We start from the raw sequence: 13,564 nt of genomic DNA on the forward strand, positions 1-13,564 counted from the left end.
CTACGTTACCAAATATGTACATACAAAATGCAAGAGATATGGAAATATTCGAGGGAAAAGTCTCTAAATATCATTGCTTTGATTAAAGAAATAATATATTCTAAAATGATATGAAACATTTTTTTCACTTACCGAAACGATTGCTCGTCGATACTGTTTCCGGCTCTGAAACACAAACAAAAAGAACTTTTATAAATACATTTTAAATGGAAAATAAATTTTTCAGAAATTAAAAATACACGCGAACCTTAATAAAATATTCGAAAGCCTACATCGATCATTTCAATTTGAACCGAAACGAGAGGTTATAGAATAATACATAGAAAGAAACGTCATCGAAGCGAATCTTTCGAAGAGGTCTCGAAAGGAGTTGGAACGATCGCTAGAGGGTTAGAGGCAGAGAAACGACTATGAAATGGCATTAATTATTTCGTTCCATCGAACGGGAGAGCGGTGCCGTGCGCGAAACGCGCAGTAGAGGCACGACGAGCGCAACGAGGCGACGAGTTCGAAATTTAATTGGCCATAAAGAAACAATCATTATGCAACTCTCGGATCTCGCTTAAGTGGTTCGTGTCGCGAGAGCCAGCTTCCTACTTACCGCTAAACGAACCGTGCATCGATAACCATCGATAAATCTGGAGATGCACTTTGTGCTCTCGCAAACGGGCGACAACGGCACAAGCGTTCTACCCAAACCTATACATATAGCTGTGTTCGTCTCTTCCTCTATGTCTCTCTCCGTCGTTCCTTTTCATCCCTTTCATCCATGTGTTTCTATATATACGTAGAAGCACGCGTATCTACACGTGTATATCGGTACAATACTGGCATGTTAGGCCAAAGGAGATCCTCTGTACTCTATACTACTCTATAGACAAGGCAGAACGTTTGTCTCTGCGTTTCGCGACATTATTAATTGCATCATTATCCCGCATCCGACTGTAACCCAAACAAATGCTAATCGGCCATAAGTCCTGGCCATTAAGCTTTGTATAGACTAATACGAGCTAAAGCTCGAACAACGTCTTCTCCTATTATCGACGTCAGATCGATTTAAGATGTATGACACGAGCTTCAAGCGTGAACGAAACGAAACAAAACGCGGGAGAATTACATAGTTTCTGGCCGGATTTGTTGCGTTTGCCACGCGGTCGATACTCGATGAAACGGAGTGTGTGGCAGCATCGAGCCGCGGCATCGAGATTTCAATAATAAATTCCCGTGCACGCGTCGCGAATAAAAATCGACGCGGTCACTTTGTGCCGGGCTTTTTTTCCACACGCTGATTTCGCTTCCATTGAAAGAAAGGGAGAGAGAAAGAGAGAGAGAGAGAGATATTTATTGGCACTCGATGCGCTGCGAATATCCGCAGACTCCTGCGCCACATCGAAGCCGTAAAGACGAATCTACGTTAACGATCGGGATAGCTAAGAGTCGTCGAACTATCTTCATTATTTTATACGGCTTTTTAAAAGCAATTTGTGTGGCTATGTAAATTCGCAAATGGAGTTTGCAATTACGTGCAGTTGGATTTACGATTGGCCGATCCGTCGATTGTAACACAGCGTTATCAATAAGGCTATTATCCTATCGTCGGGATAATTATAAACTGAATTCAACCCGTCGAATCCGCTTTCTTCGTTCGTTTTCCTTTTGAACCCTAGCCTATTGAGGAAGCGCAGGAAAAATTGAAACGTGACTCGCTAGCATGATAATTAACGCAACACGGCCTGAATCGTCCGCTTTCGCGTATTCACCGGTCGCTTTCATTTCTATAGATACAAATAATCCATTGAAAGGTGTCTTTTTGTTTCGATTCCTCGCCGAGACCGATTCAACCTTCTGTCTTCTACGAAGATCGCGTGGAAATCGAGCGATTCAACGGCTCATAGGACTCGCCAGATACCCCGCCTTCCGTCGCTTTTCTTCATTTTCGAAACAACTAGCTACTTTTTTTTTTTATAAAAATGCTTTTTTATAAATTGAAATGATTTGTAAAATATTAGAAGAAAAATCTTCACATAGATATCTCGTCCATATAAATTTCCAGATCAGCTTCAAATCCAGATCAGTTCCCAAGATCAAGACAATCCTGACGTCTCATAACAGCGTTAGTGAAATTTTTAAACGTTTTATATAAAACACGTACAATATATGTACATGTATATAAAAGTATTCTACAACAACTATTTAAATATTCATTTCGTGAGTCAGGCGAAGTGACTTTAGATATCCTGTGCTATTGTCTTAAATGAAATCGATGCGTGTAAACTCGTGACGCAACATCCATTTTTTCATCGTATAAATCGCGACACAAAGTGTCTTGGAAACGGCGCGTCGTCTCTGCATCGCGACCCTTCCTCTCTCCTCGTCCATACATAACAGCCATTTATATTTCCGTCTTTCGTGTAAGTAGCTTTATTCGAAAAAGCACATTAGACGACCACGTCGCATCCTCTTTCGAATTGGACCGGATCCAAATACGAGAATCATCTCTTCTGCGCGCGGCTTACGTCCCAACGGATATAACGTGGTACAGTAGAAATTTGTGACCTTGGCATTTAGCGTCGTCCCTCGCGATTCGTGATCCACGTTCGTCATCTCTATCGATTTTAGCTGATACTTATCCTTGTTTTTGAGTGATTGCGCATTTGATAAATATCGTTTCGTACTATTTTATCGTCTGTACTCTGGGATAAAGTTAATCATCGTTAGAATGATGATCGTAATTATAGAAATACTGCGCAGATCAGTTTCACTCATTACTACCATAAGGGATATTTTACAATATTTTCGCATATTCTGTTCATCGTTGTCCTTATGACTTTTCCATAAATGCAGAGACACCCGCAACCTAATTATCATAATCCGAGAATCCAATAAATATTTTTACATCTTACATCATTGATTACTTTCTAGTAAGCGATGTGTCATTCGTTTTATCACGTCGACGGGATAATCCGTAAGGCAGCTATCAACTGAAAAATCGGAATAAAAATGAAAGAAACGGAGAAGAAGAAATTAAGGAGAAAAATGCGAAAGACGTATGAATGTAAGCGACGGATGGCCATACACGGTGGACATAAGTCCGCTGCAATCGCCTCTCGAATCAGCCTCGGTCATGATTAATTTATACCCGGAGACGAATGTAAATTCATTATAACCATAAAGTATAGCTAATTGGAAGCGTAAATCTTAAGAGGATGGACGGTTTGCAATTACGATCAAAAAGAGAGGCGAACGAACGTCCGGGGGAACTATCAAAAGGTAGTGAACTGCGCGCGCGGCATTTACGAGGGCTTTTCAAAAAATTCAGCCCGCACAGCTCCCGCTGCGTCGTCTGCAACAGGCCAAACGTACGGTTATTCCGTCCGCTTAATGTTAAAGGGGGCATTAATGTATAATTTACATTCGGCCAATTAAAGGCCAATTAGATACGAAGCGTTTCACTCGCGGAAGGGGGATGCCATAAAATGGCGTGTGTGTACGCCCTTTTGGAACACCGTCGCGTCGTGGCTCCGCATCAACCGGTGCCACGCTTTGATGTCGACCTTTCTCGAAAAAATTATCCACCGGTCGCCTTGTTACTATGTAAATACCCCCTCCCCTTTTTTACCTCTTGCTCTTTTTCTCTCCTGTTCAACCCCGTCTCCCTTATTTTTTCTTTTTTTTTTTTTTTTGTACATTTCAAACGTTACCAAACGTTATCGTTGTCCGGTCGTTCCTTCGGCAACGTTTTGCTCTCTCGAATAAATTTATACGTGCCATCGCGCGGATTTCACAGACCAGAGGGGGACCAGATGAAAAAAGAGCGCGCAGGGTATCGGGAGAAGGGGAGAAGGGCCGAATAATTAAATTGTAGCAATGCAGCTGCTGGACTGCGCTGTAAAACTGTGCCGCGAAAAATAACGACGTATCCGAATTGCAAATCCGCTACTCGCGACCGCGCCATATCGCCGACTCGCGTTATCGCGTTTTCAGCCTGTAACGCGGGTTCGATGGATCGAGATGCGAGTCGCTGTTAGGGAACTGTTGCTCGTTCGCTGCTGCAACGCTATAAATGAACCAGTGCTTGCATTTAAGTAACATGCTAAATCGATAAGTTCTCGTTACGGGACAACTTTGTCGAAATCTTTGGTGTTCTGTACGAAAGTGAAACTTCGGCACGGAAATTCGTGTATCAGAGATGTCGTATTGGAGATGTTAATATTTAAACAGTCCTCCGATTTCTACGGCACACATAAATCGGCAATTTAGATAAATCTACGATTAAGTCATAAAATTTGAAGACTTTCTGCCAAATGTACGTGTAAGAAACTTTTCTTCCCTTCAAATCACTGATAGTCTAAATCCGCAAATTTCTGCGACTAAGGTACGAAATTTCAAAGTTTGATTTTAATACTTTATATCGTGTATTATTAGTTCAAATAAACACAAGAAATTCTTTTTTTTATAATATTTGAAACATTGAATATAATACATAATAATAAAACATTCATAATTTTTTATATGTAATTGCAAAATACTTGAAGAATCTGATATTGTAAATCGTAAGTAGTAAATCTGAATTCACTTTGTAGTATACATATATAGTATAGTTTTTAGTTAGTATAGTTTCACCGATAATATTCAATCAAGCAAGAGAAAATCCTGCCCATGCTTTATCCACGAAGAAACATATAATATCACGTCAACCGTCATTAAAACGCCAAGAAAATATTCTTTTTCCACATCAGCATCAGACATCGCGATCATGCATCGTTTGCGGAAAATCAATTTCCATAAATCGAGACGTCCGTGGATACGGTTTCGGGATGGATTCGCGTCTAGCAGCAGCTTTACAACGATAAATTAATTCACCCTGGTAAAAGTTACGCGGCGGCGCAATCGTGGGAATGTAAATAAGAAGAATGACCGCGCGAGGATGGACGCTTTTATTCATGGCCGGGAACTGTTTAAGCGGCTAACTGTACAAATGAGAGAAACAGGAATGAAAACGCGGATAAGGCGACCAGCGTGGCGAGCGTAGAAGAGGAGGGGATGTAAAAAAGGCGTCCTCCAACGCCGGCGTACCGTGGAAACCTGTCCTTAATTGATAGGAAATTCCTTGGAGCGCGAGTACCTGCCAGATTTTTCAATGTCCGTAACAGGTTGAAACTGGATACTTGGCGACGATTTGTAATCCACGCGTCTCAACCCTGTATCCTCGTCAGCTTAGCGACCAATCGCTCCAACGTCCATGCACGGATTCGTTCTCGCGTTATTTCTTTTCTCGTGTATACGATAAATCGCGGCCGACTTCGACTCACCGACGATTTTCTTCCCTTTGCGTGTGGTATCGCTGCCTCGTTGTCAATCGCGATCTACAACGTGTGAAACGCCATTGCGAGGTTTCGCGCGTTTTTCATCGACAACGCGGTGATTACCGGACGCGACTGTACTATATGCAGCTTTTTGCTGCTGGAGTATGTAGGTAGTTCTATTAGAGACTCGAGGAGCTGTTGATGATACAGGGGACGAGCTTCTTTTTGTGAATTTTCCATTAGGAGACGGATGCCTGCGTGGTTCGATGCATCGCGAGTAAGTCCCTGAATATTTTAATAAGAGCACGACAAATTTGCATTCGTATTAAGATTTTTTTAGTGACTCCAGTTTGAGGTTTATTTATAGCTTGTTAAATGCTTGTGGTGAAAAAATAGCGGCGGGTTATCGCGTGCAACGTGCAACCTATCGATCATAGAAGTTTGAAATAAATTTGGGATGGTAAAGAAATAGCAAATATTGATTGAGACGGATAATATTGTGAAAAATACCTTGGAACTTCTGAAAAGAATGACGTTACACGTATATGGTTTTGTGTAGCTACGTTACTACCCTAACGAGCTTTATCCATATACGACTAGAAGATATTTGTTTACCACTAAATTTGATAGTACAATTTCTCCGAAGCCTAACCACAATACGAACATTACAGAGAGACAAGAAGAAGCCACAGCCAGGTGATCACACGGCACAGTGTTGGCGATTGCTTCGACAGATAATTTTTCGTCGTGGCGAAAGTAGGGCCAACGTGTCGGTAAAACGCGCGCCCGTGCGCACGCGAGCTTTCCAACGCGGCGCGCTGTTGGCAACGCACGCGGAACAGCCATAAATTTATCAGGAACGCGAGAGTCCACGCGATATCGGGTTAATTCCCGGGCGGTACGACACGGCGCCATGCTTACGTAGGTGCGTGCGCAATTAACGACAGAGAGGCGAGTATAATGAAGACCGGTCGAGTACTGTCCAGGAACAGCTGCGAACGAAGGCGAACAGTGGGTTGCCGTGTCGGCCTGAGAGAGACGAGAAAGACCAGTTCATTAGCGACACTGGCTAAGGCCTGCCTCGGAGACATCTGTTTTATTTATTCCCTTATTTTTCACCTTATCCGTCTCTGCTCGCCCCCTCTCCTCTCTTTCTGTATCTACGAGCATAGGTGGCTACACGAACCATGCTCTTGTATGTTTAACGATTTTGATCAACCAATGACGATATCTAGCTTAGGACAATTATAGAAGCCAGGTAGAAAGTCTGTCAGATGTTGAGGTATTTGATAATCCTTGCTAAGTGATAGAAATGAAGGAACTTTCTTATTTCTGAAATTTTCAAATCCTTGTTTGATTCGTTCGAAATCAGATTATGTGTGTCATACAGCGAAATCTACACCTTATAATCTAAACTTGAGATATTGGAACATTCCAGATATTAATTTCATTTACATTTAATGAGAAATAGTTTGTCATTATTTCATTATTCTCGAAAATGAATACCCTGAAATTTAGCTCTGTCTCATAGTAACCAATGTCAACTCGGTTAAGAAAGAATATTATTTTCAAAACGAAGAACAAAGTGAGTATTTTGAGTTCAAGCGAGTTTACGATCAGAAATATCAGGTCATTAAAATGTCTACTGCTAATGGGAAATCGTTTACTTCGAGATCAGTCTTGAATGGATTAAATCGATCGTAGCGTTATCTGATACAAGATAAAGGGAACAAATGACACCTGTTAAGAGACACTCGAATATCGATGCAAATCCAAGTTAAATGAAATGTAGGAAATGCAAGTTAAACGTAGAAAGTATCGCGAATAGGCTCGCGGGAGACAAATTTCCCAGGCGTTGGTCCTTTCCCGGTGGATGGCGACCACAAAACCGCCAATTTTCCCGATCGTCGTTCTCGTACAGAGAGGCGGGTGTAGGCCAGCCTGGCGAGCAGACAGGAGTATACGGAAGAGCGGGCGAGCGAGCGAGCTAGCGAGAGCACGTCGAGCTGCCGAGCGACAACAGGTTGAATTAATTGACAAAGATAGCATTTTCCGCGTCGACGTGGCTACCTAAACGCAAATATTCGATTGCGCCCCGCTGGTTCTAGGGTCAGCCTCGGTAGCCAGAGGACAGGGAGGAGGCAGCAGGGTGGATCAGAACGGCGTAGAGAGATAGAAGCGATGCTGGATGGAGGTGGAAGCTAGGTGAACACGCTAGGTGGATGGTCAGGGGTGGGCCCGCGGTTCGGTTGATCGAACACATTTTAATCAATTCCATTAGTCCGGCCTGTAACCGTCCACACGGATATTTGACGGTGCTCGTGATGGTAGCCCGAGTGTGCTGGGCTGTTTGGGTGCGCGTGCTCGCTTCTCTTCTCTTGCACGATGTCTATGTGTGCCTCTATGTATTACGCGTATGTGTAGCACCATGTGAAAGCGTATGTGTGCGTGGTGTGTTGGCAGCAGGTAGAGAGACCGATAGGTAACCGTACGGTCCCGGCCGGTTTACGAACGGCGAGGGCGTCGGTCGTTGGTTCGCCAGCGACGTCATCGTTTCGGTTTACACGCGCCAATCATCGGCCGACTAATTGGTCGGTACTCCGCGACCGATTCCGCGCTCCATCGATTCCACGCGCCCGCACCCACTGACACCACACCCCTGTCCAAATCACGCGCGTTTTCCCTGAGAATATATCGCGATTAATGGCGTTACCACGACGCGCATCTACCGATCGCCAACTCACCCTTCACAGCGTCCCTTCTCTTCGTAGCTTTCAGATGGACGTCGACATCTCTATCGATGCACTGGTTTACACTGTTCAAGTTATTACCCTATCGCTACAGGGGATGAGCGTACATGATTTATTCCTAATTTTTTGGTATACAATACATACATTTATTCTTTTTCTTTCTCTATTTTTATATATTCGATAGGAATACCCTGGATACGGTATGAATATCGTGACGTAAGGGTCGAGTTTATAGTAAAAATGTAGACTATTCGTAGAATAAACACGATAGTACGCGTGTTGCCTAATCATCGCGATCTCGCCGCGCGGACCATGGTGAACGTGAATATGTTCTAAATTAGATACACGATGGAATATATCTACCGTAACTTGAGCCTTCATTAGGTACTTGTTTGTTAAACGTTGGTAAACCAATATGTCGTTAATGAGTCGATATCTGGCGATGAATACACGGGAAAAGGAACAAACACGTGCTACGCATACTCTTCAGAACACCAAGCTTCGAAACGTGCAACGAACAACAGAAAGCATGGACGTGGTATAAGATGTATACATATTATCGAACTCAAAGAACTTTGGCATTGGTCAGACGTTGAAAGTTCCGATCGTAAAGACAGGATATAAAATGCAAGTGAATAAAAGTCGACTTCTCTACGATCGATTCGACCAAGTAGGAAGAAAACAAAAAAAAGAAAAAATAAGATTAATCCCGTTGACGTAGAATAGTTCTGGAGGTAAATGGTAACAAAGCTGATAGAACGTAAAAATTTTCATACGTCGATTCCGGCCAGCGAGTACGATTGATCTTATCGCGGAACGATAGCTCTAAAAACGTAAATTGGATCTATTCAAAATTTCATTTTTCCGACCCGCCGTAAAAACGGCGGATAAATTGAACCACTAAAAAGTATTCCTATATGTTATCGTTTCGCGTTTTACAAGTCCACCGTCCCATGGTGTAAGCTTATTACGCGGATTCGCCGCGCGACCCGACCACAAGTATCATCGAGCAGGATCCATGAGAGAATACGGACCGGTCGAGTCACGGTGCCCAGCTACCTATTTCTAGATATTTACGTTCGATTATTGCTGCAATTGAAACCAGCTGCCGTGATACAGACTCACATTTCGCTTTAGCACTCTTGACACGCGGCGCAGGGTGCAACGAATTTTGATTGACGCAAATGAATAGGTATCAACGTAGCTTATTTGTTAGATAAATGCGGAGAGAACTTTGTATCGTTGAAACCAGATATCTGAAGAAATTTAAAGTGACTGTGACAGAGTAATCCAAATTACTGAATTTCTAAGTTTTTAGAATCAATTTTTAAATTTCTAAATCTTCTTCAGCCTTCAATTTTCCATCTTTGAAACACTTAACTCGCAGTTTATTGATCTTTATAACGAATAATAACAGATATATCAAAGTTCTTGGCAATGAAGATACGAGAGTGTTAACGATCAGTTTTTCACATCTGTCCGTAACATATTCCGCATCACTTCTTCGCCTTCGCGATAATTACTTTGATGTCAATTTCAGTGTACGGTCAAAGTAACCACCGGCTCACGAGAATTCGTGATATTTGCCTTTTAATTACACGCCAGTCAGCCACATCGAACGCGCCATTGTAAAATATATATAATATATCGTCATGGAGAGTTTTTATTGAGTATCGAGAGTACATGGAGAGTATTTACAATTAACCGAGTAAAACAGTCGAGGTTAACCTTTTAGGCTAATATGACATATAGGGATACGAACCGCACTGCTTTACCGCAACGGTGGTTCCGCATACACGCGTCTGCTTTGTGCAACATGATGGAAACTTTACGTTACACGTTCGTTACACACTATCTATTGATGGCCGGGCAAGCTAAATGAACTGACGGTTCATCGGTGAACGGCGGCGTCGGCCCAGCTTCCAACGTAATAGAGGGAATATTAGGGATTTATTCGTGCTGCGGTGATCCACGAAAATTCGTCAACGAAAGTGACCGTGAATCTCTTTCGATTAATCGATCGCTATTAAATATCAAAGTCCTTTGGAATTGATCTTAATTGAAAACTATGTAATTAGAGTCAATTCCACTAAGTGAAATATTAATACTTGAATTAATGACATTAGCCTTTTTATGGGTTTAAAAGAATCTTTATCTTATCCTAATACGCAAGGAATATATAAAGAATGTTCTGTAATAAATTTTGTTGAAAAATTATGGTACAATACGTTTCTATCTATTCGTGCCTATTAGCTTTCTAATGCTATGATAATAATAATACAACGATTACTTATTGACACATATTACAATTTTTATTCACGATTTTGTAATTAAATTATATCTTGTCAAAAGTAGGTAAGTGTCTGGATACTTTTGAGCCGCAACTTTGGTTTCGTTCAACAAAATTTTTGTCCGACAAAAGGTATCCGACGTAAATTTCGTTAAAGGGGACGAAGAAGTTGGAACTGTGTTTCGGAGTTGAGAGTGTGCGTCACGTCGCAACACTAGTTAATATTTTTGCTGGCCGCTTCAAAGAGGCCGCGGCATGTAAATCCTTCTATTGTGTCTAATCAAATTATTTGTCGGTGTTTCGTAATCTTTGATTCGGACGATCGCTTGATTCAGAAACACGTGCATGAATTACATACTTATACACTGTCTTTGTTTCTCCCATGTTCTTTCTTCTCTTTATTTTATATATATATATATATATATGTAGATTATATATATATACATATGTATTTTACGAGTTGCCTTTGTGGCCCCATAACCGCATTCGCGTTCCCGGCGACCGTGATTTAATATGGAAATACCAGAACATGCTATAAAACTGATCTTCTGTTACTGCAGAGACTTCACTCTCGTTCTTGATATTCTATATAAAACTGCAAATAATACCGGCTGTTTCTGGAACCATCTATCAAACGCGTTTCCTTTTTTCCATCGCTTGTAAAAATGAGGCTTTTCATTCGTATTCATTTCCCGCTCGGACCCCAATAAAATTCTAATTAACCGCGTTCTCTAGAATTAACGTTAGTCTGCTCCTTTTTTCCATCAACCTTCCGACTGTTTGCCGCAATTATGTGGATTTAATTCAATTTTTCGTAGATTTTCTTTCTTTCTCTCGCTACTTAAAATTCGTGTAAATATTGAAAATGCTTCTTTTATCAAACGAAATTAACTCTGTACTTGTAATTTATTGCGGTTTCCATTTGTTCTTATTTGATTTTAAATTTCCGGCAAATCACTAGGAACAATTCTAATAGAATATCACAAGGCAAAATATGATAAGTAATAATTTTGTTATTATTCTACCTGAAAATTAAGTATCTATCATTTAAGATATGATAACCAATACTTTTGACCAAGATATCGATTATTTGTTGATTTCATTATAACATGATATGTACTGCTCTTAGTTGCTAGATTCTCATTAATTCATACATTTTACTAACATTCATGCTAGTGTTCCAAATCGGCCAATGATACTTAAAAGCTGTAGCCCATATTTTAGTAACCAATTTTTTTTTTAGAATATGATTAATACGTAACTAAATAAAGTAATTTCAAATTGCACATTTTTCCTGTATATTTTACAAATAGGAGAAAGTCGAACCTTTATAACCTTTATCTTCGTGGCTAAATATACAGACGGAAACAAATACACACACCGCGCGTTATTTTAAAAGCGAGACAAATATTTTGTTACAATTGAGGCAGTAAAAATGGGAATTCGTATTTTTAATATCGCTCGGCTAATATTTACTTAACACCTAAAATATAAAAATACATAGGAGAAAAACATCAGGTTTGCGCGCTAAAAGATACTAAATTCCACTATTCCATAACGGAACACTTAAACATCCTGTCGAAAATCGTAACATCCGTATTTTTTATTCACTATATAAAAATCAACCAGCAAAATCTTTAAAATCATCTTTCCAATAAACAATATCATATTCTTCGCCAATAAAATACTTCATATATATAAATACTTCCTTTGTGAAATAAATTCCTATCCTTCCTGGAATAAAAATTCCGCATACCCTCTCACGTCAAACAACAATTCCAAAACCATCGCCCCAAAATCGTAACATCCACATTTTTTATTTACCAACAAAAACTCGGGATATTCCGGCGACTACACAAAACCATATCGGTGGTTTCCGTGGAAGACACAGGAAATAATTGAAAATACGTCCAACCTGAACGCGTACAGCTATAGAAGAGAGGTAAGAGAAACGTACGAGTCCGCGAGGCAATGGACGCCAGTCGAGGCCTAATTTATATGTTAATTCAACGAACAAACGATTCCCGGAATGGCTTCAGGTAACACTGGATCGGACTCGATCTCGTTCGTTTCTCGTCCGCCCTTCGTTATCGATCCCCGAACGAGAAGTTCCGCCGCGGACTGATGAGATACACGTATGCGCCGACCGGCACATGGGAAATTCTGGTAATCCGGTAATCATTACTTGTAGGACACCACTCAGACATGCATAGAACCAACCCGGCCTATGGGGTTGGTCGAGGGTAAAAATGACGGCGGTCGCATGACTCCGCCACGATTCGTAACGCGCCACGCGTGCTTGTTTTCTATCGATTTTTTTGTTCGACTCGTGGCTGCCGAGTCGAGGATCGGTTATTCGAAAAAAAATTTCTTCCTGTTTCTCTTCTTTTTTCCTCTATTTCTACCTTTTTTGGTTTAGCTTGGTCGGTTCGGTTAGCGACGCCATAGAGATCAGGATAGAACAGTGCGGGACGATACTTTGACGTCGCCAGCCTCGCTCTCGCGAGTTTTGCTACACTGGAAACAAATTTTCACCGTTGTTGTTTTATAACGGCGGATTTCGCACCGTCGTCGCGTTTGTCCGTATCCAGCTTTCCGTTGTACTCCCTCCGCTCACTGATTTCTTTTTTGTATTTTTTTCAGATCTTTCTAATTTTTTTTGCTGCCGTGCCAACGTGTTTTACATGGTTAGAAAAATCTGTATTTCTGGTGACAAAGAATGTTGATGTTACTGCATATGTTTATATATATAAAATCTCTTATTATATCTTATTCTATATATATAGTTACATTATACCATATATTATATGTATTATACATATTTTATTTTTTACTTTATATTTAGCTATATTATATTCATATATATATCGTAGAGAAAACGTTATATATACATAGGTTAAAACGTAGATCGTTAGCGTTTCAAAGCTGACAGGCAGCGATGCGGCTGCAACAGCTTTCGTCGCAAGGAAATCCCTAATTTTGCTGTTCGTGCGATCACGCGGATAAAGGATGAATATATTAATGGTGGTGGGTTCGATCAGAAATTGGGACAGTAAACGGTAATAACTCGGAAATTACAATGGCGGCCGAATAGGATTATAAATTTAAATCACGGATCATATAGTAATTAATTTCGAATTACGTCTGCCGTGTACGCGCACCGTAAGCCCGTCGACTAAATTAATTTGTAATTAGCAATTACGCTCGTGTTTGCCGTT

The 13,564-nt window shown here is 40.9% G+C and overlaps 1 protein-coding gene across 1 annotated transcript in view; it reads right to left on the reverse strand.

The window, feature by feature from the left end:
- LOC117232300 overlaps window positions 1–13,564 on the reverse strand; it is a 296,390-nt gene that overhangs the window by 89,195 nt on the left and 193,631 nt on the right. The window contains exon 5 of the mRNA XM_033491612.1: window positions 133–165. Within this exon, the coding sequence (XP_033347503.1) occupies window positions 133–165 (33 nt within the window). The remainder of the gene's footprint in view (window positions 1–132; window positions 166–13,564) is intronic.

Source organism: Bombus vosnesenskii, unplaced genomic scaffold (assembly GCF_011952255.1).
Source record: "Bombus vosnesenskii isolate JDL3184/JDL3185 unplaced genomic scaffold, Bvos_JDL3184-5_v1.1 scf7180000013285, whole genome shotgun sequence".
Classification (NCBI taxonomy): domain Eukaryota; kingdom Metazoa; phylum Arthropoda; class Insecta; order Hymenoptera; family Apidae; genus Bombus; species Bombus vosnesenskii.